The sequence below is a fragment of the Meleagris gallopavo genome, chromosome Z, assembly GCF_000146605.3.
Source record: "Meleagris gallopavo isolate NT-WF06-2002-E0010 breed Aviagen turkey brand Nicholas breeding stock chromosome Z, Turkey_5.1, whole genome shotgun sequence".
Taxonomy (NCBI): domain Eukaryota; kingdom Metazoa; phylum Chordata; class Aves; order Galliformes; family Phasianidae; genus Meleagris; species Meleagris gallopavo.
Genome location: NC_015041.2, coordinates 15215272 through 15227986, shown reverse-complemented (window position 1 = coordinate 15227986; position 12715 = coordinate 15215272). Strand labels below are relative to the sequence as shown.

The 12715-nt window shown below is 39.4% G+C and overlaps 1 protein-coding gene across 1 annotated transcript in view; it reads left to right on the top strand.

Annotated features, from left to right (window-relative positions):
- Positions 1-2430, top strand: part of ESM1 (endothelial cell specific molecule 1) — an 8752-nt gene extending 6322 nt beyond the window's left edge. Inside the window, exon 3 of the mRNA XM_010725411.3 lies at positions 373-2430. Within this exon, the coding sequence (XP_010723713.1) occupies positions 373-473 (101 nt within the window). The 3' untranslated portion in view covers positions 474-2430. The remainder of the gene's footprint in view (positions 1-372) is intronic.
- The last annotated feature ends 10285 nt before the right edge of the window (positions 2431-12715 follow it).

The following is a 12715-nucleotide window of genomic DNA, read 5'->3' as shown; positions in this document are numbered from 1 at the left end:
TCTGTAAGAGAGCCTTATGGCATGCATTGGGCTGTTGCATGCCAGCTGGCCTCTGCCTGAGCATAGCTGCAGCTTCAGCCCTTTGAGGATATGCGGCTGGTTCCATGTCATTTGTGAGCATTACAGTGAGAACTGAAAACCAAACTCATATCACCTGCTTTTTGCTTAGACTATTAGGAGATGCATCTGTCTTATTCCACAATTTGGCAGAAATTCTGCAACCAGATAACTGGCGGCATTCAGGTGAATTCCTGCAAAAACTATTGTCAGCTGAGACTTTTCTGAAATGTTCCTAAAACCAGAGACGTTGCTGTAGGAAATTATTCTAATCATCTCATTCCCATGAAATCTACTTTATTATTATGTTTTCAGATAACGACATGGCATCTGGGGATGGCAATTCTGTAAAAGAGGAATTTATTAAGGAGAAAGCAATTCACACCCCGGTGATGAAGTGGCTAAATCCTCGCTGATAGTTACTTGTGCTAATAAGACTTTCAAAAGAACGCATTTCTCACAGATTATTGAAGATGCAACAACACACTTTAAGAAGGAAGTAAATCTATAGCATATGAAAATGTAACCTCCACAGGCCAATTGTGATTCTGTTTGTCATGAGAAAAATGTTTACTTAAAAATAGACTGTACAGTGTATATGATTTTTGATATTTGTTTTGATAAGTATTTGAAGAAAGAAACATTGGGGATCTCTGAATGTATAGTAATATTGAAAAAAGAGCACAATTCATTTAAATAATATCATAAGCCCATTTTTGCAGCCTCAGTCCAGGAAAGCTCTCACTGAATTCTCTTGACAGTTTGGGTGAATGAAACCATGGGTATGGAGCCAAGGCAATAAAAAGGGATGTCAACAAATCCCAGGATAGAAAGTGATACCCCTGAGTCACACCAACTAGTAGCAACAACATAGGAGCTCAGTGGTGTGAATTAAATAAACCAGTGTTAGTCACTGGTCATTTTCTGCTCTTTGGAAGTTTGGTGACAATTGCTTGAAGGTAAATACATCTTTCTTCAGGGAGAAAACACATTTGAATTTATATTGAAGAACTTAGCTGAAATACTGCAGGCATATCCCATATTAAGGAGGACTTCTGAAATTAAATTCAGAAAAGCACACTCAGTAAATTATACTGATATATAGAGAAGGATCAGAAAAGAAAGAAGTTGCTTGGCATTATTTAAATGGGTATGCTTCTATAAAGCAGCTGCTTCGGTGCTGTTAGAGCAATGCCTCCATTTATTGGGTGAGAGGCCAGCAAATGGACCTTCATCCTCTCCATCCTCATCATGGGCTGTTGCTCAGCTGTAACTCTACTGGAATTCATCTAATCAAATGAATGGAAAACTCAGACTCTCAGTTAAGTGACAGGACAGTCACAGCACACAGAGTTCCAGGTGACCCTACTGGAGCAGGGGTTGGTCCAGGTGACCTCCAGAGGTCCCTTACACCCTCAGCCATTCTGGGATTCTGTGATGCTTTGGTGTCAAACCCTTCATTTCTTATGTGCATGAGCAAGCATCCCTATTTTAGCCTGTATAATTTATATACTTCAGAATGTTTTGGGAACTGGTAGCATCCATCATTCAATCCAAACTGGATTATATTTGTAACACAAAACGCCACAAAGAGATCGGTTTTCTGGTATGTTTGGAAATGACTGGATCTTCAGATAAAGGAAGTGAATGTAGCGTAACAGAACGAACCTGTGTTGCATAAGTTCAGAACTGCCTCATAAGACAGAAAACTCTCATTGGAAATGTACTTTGAATTGAATTGCATATTCGCTTTGAAAGCAATGTGAGCTTTGACAGTGACTTCAGTAAAATAAGGAGCACAGAGTACCACTGCCAAGGTTTTTTGCAGGATCTGAAAATTTACCTTGTAACTACAATCAGAAGAAACTCTGTAGCCTTTAAGAAGTCCAGACCTTGATCCAAAGCCAGCTTCAGTGAAATCAGGTTGCTTACCTGAGAGGGAAACACTGAGTCACACCGTGTCAGAGCAAAAGGACAATGTCTGCTATGGACTTCAAACATCAATATGGCAGCATGGGTCCATGATAATCCAGAAAGCATAAATCTCAAACTAGCAGAAACCACATTTTAACCCGTAATGAATGTCTAGGACTAAGAGGGACAAATCCTATCTTGGGATATTTAGAGGAAAACATATTGATACTCATCTATTGATATCAAAAGCAATCTTCTGACACTTTCAGTGAGAGCAAAATCCAATCCACGCTCTTTCAGCAGACTGAATTGCATTATTTAAAGAATATAGTAAATATTTGCATACGTTATTGTTGTTTTACAAGTGTCATAAATGATGTTCTTGAATGTAAATCTAATAAGCTGGTTGATTTTTAAAAGTATGTGTTACTATTGTTCAATAAAAAACGTCTGAAAGCATCACTGTTGTGTTTATCCATTAACGACAGTACTGCTGGTGATTGCACAGCCCCTAGGCATGCAGACTAGGCAGTTTTCTTCCCAAATGATTTCACAATGTCTGCATCTACTTGGTGAATTTGCTAGGGACTTTTCTTTGCAGAAGCCGAGAGCTAAGGGAATGGCCTGTTTCCAGAGTGCCCAGGTGGCTTGTGTCTTTGCCTTCCCACCATCTCACCTTCACAACCAGGTGGCTGGGCCCAGGTTGCCTGCCAGGGGAAGTCCCTCGCTGGCTTACCCCTAAGCACAGAACAGAACATGTTTGGGAACCTCTCAATGGCCAGGAAGGAATTTGATTTGCCAAATGGTTATAGCCTGTGGATTCATATATGGCAAATAAAAGATGAATGGAGAAGGAGTGGGATATATGCAAACTGTTTTTGTATGCTTTCTTCTGTTTTCCATCCAATTTACAAAATGCTTTTGCATTTCCTCAGCTACCCTGGGGGTAGATTGCTCCACACAGAGTAGGTTCCAACATGAAATTATGATGGAAGAAATCATCATCTTTTCAAACTTCTTTCTATTGCTACTAGTAGCAATGGGATTACACTGGTAAAGGAAATAATGCAAATGATGAAAGGGTTATTAAGGGAACAAAGGCTCTTAACCTTCCTCTCTATTTTCTAACTTCTCCTCTCACATCTGCTCTTGCTTCACACTGCACACTCTAGGTCTCTTCCCTTTGCAGGTGTGGAATTTCATAGACTTCTTTACTTTTCTTTACCTGCTTGTTTCATTCTTTTTCAGATGACCTTTCCTTCCATCATAAACCTGAATTTAGATATAGATGTTCTTCTCTCGTGGGGTAAAATACATAAGATGGATAATCAAACAGTGTTGTTGGGTCACATAGATTATAGATTCGGTTTTAGTGGGGCCTTATATTATTTCCAGTAAGAGTATGTTTGGAAAATAGGTCTCACTTCAAGTAATTTTCCCAACATATTTTCCCAACATATTTTCCCAACTATCAAAGAGTAAATAAACTGGAAACATACGCGGTACGTCTTACTTTATATTTGATGTGCAGATCCAGTGATAAGGACTACATTGCAGCACAGTGTAATAGTTTCTATCATATTACATTATAGGATGTTGCAGACACCATAACAGTACAAGCAATATATCATCATATGCTTTAGTATGACATTTGAAATGAACAGAGGAATATAAAAGACTCAGATATATTCAGATATATTCCATCCACCATTCAAATAATAAAAAAATATATTCCCAGTGTAGACTAACTTTTAATGACAAGCAGTTGTATCAGTTTCAACTGCACAAAACATCCTCAATGTACTTTCCTGTTGTTTCCTTGTACAAATATATTCACATAAGTGTTGTGACACATATCACTGTCTAATCACCAGGGTGTAATTAACAGTACAAATTTGCCTCTGTGATCTGCTGAGATGCATGTATTAGAGCAAACACACTGAAGTATATGTTTTAAATGAAGATATATTTATTGTCATCTTTGTATAAGCTTGATATTTAACTGGACTGTCGAGCCACAGCAGTGGTTTGAAGGTATTTCCTGACACCTGCAGAGTTGATAAATATTTCCTGTTTTTGTTGTGTCTATTGAAAATAGGAATTTTACAAGTTGGAACTGATAACTTGACAGGCATCATGATCCCCTTTGGGCAGGTCTAGTGTGGTTTCCTTTGGGGTTTGTGACTGTCCCGGGCTACACTTAGGCTGACAAAATGGCATGTTCTGTCTTTCTTGCTCTCCCAGAATAGGCACTAACACCATTCAAACAGAGTCATTTTTGTATCTGTGTTCTGGGCAGCCAGTGATGATGCAAAATGTAGATGCATGGTTTAATTTTTGCAGAATGAACGAGCATAACAATTACATAAACATTAACAAAGCAAAAACTTTGAAAGCTGAAACATTGCTCCCTCTCTCTTAAGTACTTTGTGCTCTTTGTGCACTTGTGAGGCAGGCAAGATGCTCTGTGTAAACAAACAAACCTGTGTTTGGATGAGGAATAAGACAGAGATTTCCTTAGTACACTGTGCTCCTGATCCTCCCTGATCTCCTCCCAGAGCGGCCGCAACTCCCACTTGTGTGCTGGATCCTTTCTTACTTTTAAAACCATCACATAAATACTCAACTGAAAATAAGAGCAACAGTTAATTATGTACTGTATGGCCTTCACTGTCCTAAGGAGGTTGAGTTGAGTTTTTCTTGAATCAAAGTAATTTGCACAGTCCTCCCGCTCTCTGCAAGCACCGGGTCACAAAAGTATTATTTGATAAATTAGGACAACTGAAATCATATGAACATTATTTGAAAAAATCTTTCCTCCTCACAAGAGAAACATCTATTTTTGAAGAACAAATAATAGATTGGAATGCTATTGAAATCCAAACACAATATTAGTATGTTCCTGAAAAAAAGGTACAATGCTGAGGGAGAATGGACAAGAGCCCTTGCAGCTGTGTCACACTTTCCTGTTTGTTATTTTTAGTTTTCTATTCCCGCTTTTTATTTTGGGCTCTGCTTTGCTTCCTATGCAGCTTCCCTTTAACTCCTGTACAGGTTCCTTCTTACATACTTCAGGCATTTGGCCTTTTTTTTTTTCTTCTTTTTTTTTCAAAGGAAGCCCAAGCAGTGCTGTCCAGTTTCAGGAACTCACGTTTCTAATAGCAGTGGTTGAGTTCTTGGTTTTCTGAAGGCATTTAGGAAATTTACATTGCTACCTTTCAGCTTTGAACATTATAAGTCTTTGTAAGCATAAGAAAATAGCAGCAAACAAAGAGAATGTAAGCCTACTCCTTGGTTGTACTGGTCCTCCTTTCACTTGAGAAATAACACCAACACCACAGTTCCCTAATAAAGAAAGGAATAAAAATGGACTCCGGTTTTAAAACAGTGCACTATAAAGAAGCTTCTTGTCCTATTCTTATTTATATGTTGAGTTATTCACAATCTTATACTCATCTGAAAAGTTGTGTCTGTCAGGCAAAAGCCTGGCGACTGGAGAAAGGGAAACATCTCTCCCATGTTTAAGAAAGGGAGACCTCATTGTGGTCTTCTAGTACTTCAAGGGAGTTTACAAGCAGGAGGGAGATCAACTTTTTTTTCTTTTACATGTTCTAATAAGGAGAGGACCAAGAGGAAAGGCTTTAAACTAGAGAAGAGGAAATTTAGGTAAGATATTAGGAAGAAATTTTTCACTCAGAGGGCTGTGAAGCACTGGTACAAGCTGTCCAGGGAAGCTGTGGATGTTCCGTCCCTAGAGGTTCTCAAGGCCAGATTGGATGGGGCAGCCTGTTTGGGACTGGGTGAACTTTAATGTCCCTTTCAACTTAAATCATTCTATGATTCTACATGACTCATGTTTATCCCTATAAGCAGGGACACCTCCCTCTAGACCAGGCTGCTCTAAGCCCCATCCAGCCTGGCCTTGAATGCCTCCAAGGAGGAGACATCCACAGCTTCGCTGAGCAACCTGTTCCAGTGTCTCACCACCCTCATGGTAAAGGATTTCTTCCTAATATCTAGTCTAAATATACACATTTCCAATTTAGAGCAATTTCCCCTCATCCTGTCACTACCTGCCCATATAAAAAGTCCTTCCCCAGTTTTCCTGTGGACCCCCCTTCAGATACTGGAAGGCTGCTATAAGGTCTCCTTGGAGCCCTCTCTTCTGAGCCCAGGTATCTCAGCCTGTCCCCATAAGGTCATGTTTCTATGATTCTATGAATCTATAACATACAACTTTTTTTAGAACAGGAGATGCTATTGCCCCTTAAACTACACCACAAATCTCACATTACTGGGTATTTGCTAGCAGGATAGGACCTATCCATGTAGAAAACTGATGTCTAGAAAGGGACTGAGATGTTGAGGTGGATACTTTGTTTTCCAATTAGTTTAATTGCAGGGTTAGGCTTCTCAGCATGCATCCAGCAGTTCAGAAGCCGCTAGCCACTTGTACAGTCCAAAAGTGTCATTAAAAAATCTTAGAAGATTTTGAAAATGGTATAATTATTTCTGGGACTTGGGTTCCCAAGAGAAACTGAAAGCTTGATGTTGATGCTAGCCAACAGTAGTTATAATACCAGAGTAAGGGATGAACAGTGAAAGTGACACAAATCTTCCTTTTCACCATTTTAAAAGCTTTTACTTACTGCCATAGTAAGCACACACTAAGTGTCCAACTCATAAGGGCAAATACTGGGACACCAGAAATCTGATGACATGAAGTAGGAAGTGCATGCTTACTAGTCTCAGCTCTGACATTATCTAAGATGAAACTATCTTTCAGTGCTGCTGCTCATTTTAGGGAACAACATAATTTAGGAGTGAAAATGAACATATTAGATCAGGATGAAAATCCTTCTATCCCAATAATCTCTTCATAATGACTTCTAGCTCCCCAGCATCCACCCGAACTGGCAGTCTTCTTCCCAGAACCTCTTCAGGAGATAGAAGTTCTTTCCAGCAGCCAGGTCAAAGCCTCACTGATGTTACTACAGCATTATCTTTGGTGGCATTAGATGATGGATCAGCTACATTTATCCACATGCAAGTTGACCATAACCAAGACAATACGGGACCATCCATGCTCACCAGTGCAGGCAGCAGAGAAGCTTGGGCTGTGCTGTAGAATAACCCAAAAAGACTTGGCTGTGAGGGAAGAGGTTCGGCAGACCCCAATCTTCTCACTTTATGAACAGGTGGCTTGTCTGCAGTTTCTCACACATTTTAGTCCAAGAGAGGAGGGCTTCTGTGAAGCCCTCAATTCTCCTCTATTTGAAACGAGTGTTTTGGGAATGAAGCACCATCCAGTCTCAGCCTCTGGCCCCACTGTGTTCATTCTTTGACGTGGGTCCCATAAGCCTCCCAGCTGTCCACAACATGTTAGCAAACTCAACTGTAGGGGCTGCAACCCTTACTCTTCCCCTTGCTATTTTTTTCTGTGCAGAGCCTCAAATGAATCTCCTCATGGATGCTTCTGCAAAGTGGTTGGTGGTTATCAGTCACTTCATTTTAAACCTCCTTTTCCTTAGATTCTTAACTTCGCAGTAGTCTCATCAACAAAAATAAAGGACCAGGCTATAAAGTTGTTAAATGGCAGCAGCTCAGGGGCAAAATGCAGCCAAGTGCAAAGTGGTGTGGCAGTGGCTGGAATTAATGGGAAGGGAGAAGTAGTAACCCCAACTATCCACGAAGAACTGAGCCTATAAACAGCTCAATGGCCAGACATTGGCCTCTTCTGTATTCTGGATAAAAATGCATTCTCGGGAAACTTTTTTCCTGGTATATCATATTGGTGTGTCAAAAATAGCTTTCTAGGCTGATAGATATGATGGTTGAACTTGTGAGAGTTTCTGTCCATTCCAAGTGTTTCTTTCTTGCAAACTGCTGTAATATCAAAGTGATAAAATGTCTCATTTACTTTATCTACGTTTTTAAATGCTGAGGTGGAGAGAATAGCTCTAATCTTTGTAATGTTTTGATACATTAATGTGAGGAAATGCTGAAGAACTGAAAAACAACAGAGAAAGGAGAAAACCATATGCTATCATATACAGGAACACTTTTGTTCCACTAGAACATGAAGTACTTTTATACTACATGGGGAATTTGGTGGAAGAAATATAATAGATATAATAAACAGTATATCCACATAATTTGACCTCATATAGCATGTATTGTTTTCCTTTTTCATTTGAGCTTGCAGGTCTCCAAATTTTTTGACTGCACCTTGTTTCCAACAAAACAAATAGTAAAATTCCCAAAAAACAAATAATGGGAGCAGTGGTACTGCCTGAGGAAGATGAAATTGTGCTGGACTTCGTATGCTGTTAGTCATTGCTGGAAGAAATGCAACCATAAGACAGAGATAAACACTCAATTGAGATAAATGCCCATTACTTGCATTTACCTGTATTTTCTTTTGCCTATTGCTTAGATGTTCTTTATTTTCCTGCATGCAGTTGAATATCCCTACTATACTAGTTATTCTCTGGGACTCCCTGGATTTGCAGTTAGGAGTGGGAAGTACTCTGTCCATTATGTTGTGCAGGGAAAATATTTTTTTTTTAATGAATCAAAAAATGTGCTCTCTATTTAGAAAAACACAGTATATCCTCATTCTATGTAAACAATCTGACCTTCAAGTGGAATGCAGCCAAAGGGGCTATAAATAGCTTCCTTAATAAGGAAGGAGACAGAAGCATTTAGAGTTCAGCTGGCAGCGCAAGCATACAGAGAAATAGCAAATGAGCTACCTGTAGTTCTTGTGCTCCAAATTGCACAGAAGCAATTTGTGTAGAAGAGCAGATGAGGTTGCGCTAACCAGACATGAACATTTATTGTCTGAAAACAACAGCTCTATTCATAATGAAAATCTTTCACCACACTATGATGTTTTACCACTCCATGAGCATCTTACTGCAGTTAGTGTGTTCCTCATTGTTGCTCTCTCAGAAAGAAAGACACTTCAGGCTACAGATGGCAAATTGAGAAATGAGAGGCCAGATGTCTCATCCATGCCTTGTCAGGTGCTCTTCGTCAGAGCAAGAGCCCCAGCCAGTTATTGCAGGTGACTTTCATATTGGATTATCCTTTTTGACAGAGTGATTGCAGAACATTTAAACTTCTAGTACTTTAATAAGAAGGATATGTGTTCATCTGACTTCTGGTCAATATGGTTTTATACAGGGAAACTTAAGGGAACAGTGTGCACTTTCTCTATATCTTAGAGTGTTGTAAAGAAGAAACTCTAATGACATGGCTAATGGCTGATTCACAGTGGCTCAACAAGTTTGCACAACAGTCATGAACATTTCCCCTAGTGCTGGCTAGATAGATGCTTCTACCAACTGTTTCCTCTGGAGGATTCATGTGACATTTTTTTATTTGCACGTATTTTGAGAACAGTATTTCTTCATACAAAAAATGTTCCTATGTAAGACAGAGGGCATACACTGGTTTTGCTGACTCTCAGCTGCAATTATATTTTACTGATTTCCCAAGGAACGTAAATTAAATTGCAGGGGGATCTTCTGCACAGCACCTGTCCAGTCACATCTCTGAGCCCACTGAGACTATAGAGGTAGAAAAATCTAGAAGGACAGATAATAGAAACAGTATGAGTTCCTGCTGCATTCCTCAAACCTGATGTGAAAAACACTGTGTGTCCTAGGTTTATTTTATTTCCTAAACCCATTGCAGTGGCATGGAAACCTGGAAGTCCTGCTTCCCTCCTCCAAACCAGGCCTCCTTCTCCTACAAACGCAAACAACATCCTCCACATCAGAACAATAAAACTGAATAGACAGACCATCAAAGCTGTGCAAAAGCACCAGCTGCCCGGACACATCCCAGGACAGCAATGCTATTTAGCTGAGGAGACTTTCAGATGATTGTACATGGGGTTGACTCACGTAATTACGAGACCTCATTGTCCCTTTGCCTCTCTGCTTCCCTCCTTTTGTTTCATGCCATTGTTTCTCCATAGACATTAAAATGCTTCGGGACAAAGACCATGTCTTCCTGTGAGCTTATGGGGTGAAGTACAAAGAAGCCCCAGTCCCGTGCGGGGCTGTTCAAACCCATGCTGCTCTGAGAAAAGCACATGCATATTTGTCCCAGTGGCTGGGCACGCAAATATGCAAATGTATAGACTTGGAGTGTTGGCTGTAATTAACATGCATGGATATTTAGCACCTAATAACTCATTATTCAATATTCCTGATATTCCCTCTATGACTCAATAACATCATCAGACTGTATGTTCCCTTGTATGAATAACATGTTATATGTTACTATTGCTGGTATTGCAGGAACTCTTCAAGTATTCTCTTATTGCCTCTTGATGTACTAAATTAGATTCCGTTTCTCTACCAAGACAATTTGTTTCTTCTTGTCTGATCTTTTTGTAATTTTTTGTTTTCAAGAGCTCTTTTATATTTTTATTACTACAGATGTTTTTCTGAGATGTAGAGAAAGTTATTCCAGCAGAAAAACCATGTCGCCTTCACATCGGAATCTTCACAACAGAATGGCATTTTCATCTAAAACTCATCATTTATTCCCATTCCCCCCAGCAAGTTTGTTTAATTAAATTTAAAATGCTTATTTCTTAATACTTTTTTTTTTGGCCAGTTTTTCCTAATCTGGGACATGTAGGAAAGAAAACAAAACCAACCAACCAACCAAACAAACAAACAAAAAAACAGAAGTTTGAGCCAATGTTTGAAGCTAAGAATCTTTTAGCACTATAGTGAAATGAATTTGTCCTGTTCCTCCACTGATAATTTAAAATACCATCCACATTTACCTCTTGTATAATGACTGCAACTTTACCTCTAAAACACATTTCCCATTCCCGTTTAAAGAGGAAAGAAAGTGACACCCCAAATCCTGATGTGGAATTAACCAGGTTTCCAGAGCTGGAAACAGACTCATGTTTCCTCCTAGTCCTTGAGATGTTGAAAATCATTTGCAAATTTTTAAGACTGAAGCTTACACATCAGGACTTTTATCCTTGAGAAGAATGGGTCTGTTTCTGCCAACAAGTAGTTGGCTTACAGAAGGCCAAGAAAAGTTTTGTATGAGATAAGTAAAAACTTTAGGAATGACTCCGTTGGCCAAGAAGCCAAGTTTCCAAGCAGCAACTGGAAACATCTCCAGAATCTTCTTTTTGTCATCATGCCTTCATGAAAATTAAATATTTTCCTTTCTGATTTGTATACTTAGCACTTTCAAATGCTTTCACCAGCCCCATGATACTGTCCTCTTGTTTGAAATAAATCCTTCAGTCAAAAGTTATATTTGAGCAATAGTTCATTACTAATAAAGTACATTTAAAAAAAAAGATACCTTGTTTGAACCCAGAAACTCATTACTAACTCTACAGCAAATCTCCTTGTGCTTGAAATTTGTTTATTTACTACTTGGCTTGTTAAAATGTGGCATCATTTTGTGAAAAGTACTTTCTTTGTTTCTTGCAAGCTGGAAGTTTGGAAAATCTGAGATCCTGCAGAATGTTTCCAAGTTTGGAGGAAAAGGGATTTCCATTCAATTCAAGCTCATCCTTTAAGTTCTGTGGAGAAATAGAAACAAGAAAATCTGATGCCCAAATCTGCATCCAGACTCTCCTTTGCACCTCCTTCACTGCCCTCCCGAAAGTTCATTATTTAGATGGTGCTTGGAGCTCCAGGAACTGCGTGGGGGTCACAATCCAGGCCTAGCATATGGTCTGTATGTGCAGTGAACCTGCAGTTTTGGCCTTCCTAGGTTGGAGATATCACCTCCAGTGAGCAGCTGGGCCACCTCTGTGGACTGAAATGAGCAGCACTCTTGCACATGTGTGCTGAAGGTTGGAGGACCCATCCAAGCAGCCTGGATAGTACATGACTGGTAGGTTCTTCTGAAGTCTTCTGAAGAAATGGAACCATTTCTTAATGCAAAACCAGACTGATCAAACCAAGTGAGGATCTCAGAGTCAGGCTGTGGCCAGGTCAGCACAGGAGGGGATCACGCTTTTGTAATAGCATACATATGCTACAGCTCTGCCTACACCAAAAGAAGTTTTTTTGTTTCAGCAATACTGGCAGTGTCTCTGCACCTGAGCAAGAGTGCTTTTCTTGGCACAGCTCAAATCAGTTCAAGAGTCAAATAAGCTCTGCTGACAGGAGACTTTTTTTCCGGAATAACTACATACTCATTAAGACTTTTGTTGGCAACTTTCTTCAGGCTCACAGCCAGTGTTACCGTGATGCACCATCCCACTGTGAAGTGGCAATTCAATCAAATTATAATGCCAAAGAGCCTGTTTTCTAAGGGGAAGAGCCAAGTGTTCTGCTCTCTTCTCGTCATTAAGAATGAAATAATTTCGCTACCTGGGACTGTACCGTACCACCTCCACTGAAAATGTATTGCTTATCTCATGCTGATTTAAATCTGCTCTTTAAATAGAATTTCTGCTGGGTGGAAACAAATGAACCAAAGTGCAGTGGAAGAAAGCAAGTGGGATCAAAGAAAGAACGAACAAGACTTGCAACTTGGAAATGTTGAATAATTAGTGAGTTATTTTATCTTAAAAATGGCAGCACAGTTCTCTGGGAATATTGCAGGTTTGGATTCATCTTAATGTTTTCTTTCAAACACACCTTCCTAAATGTTATGTGAAATTCAGAGAAAAAATAATGAAAAGCATACATCTTCATATCATATAATGATTTACTGTGAGTGCAAATAGATATTTTGTGCT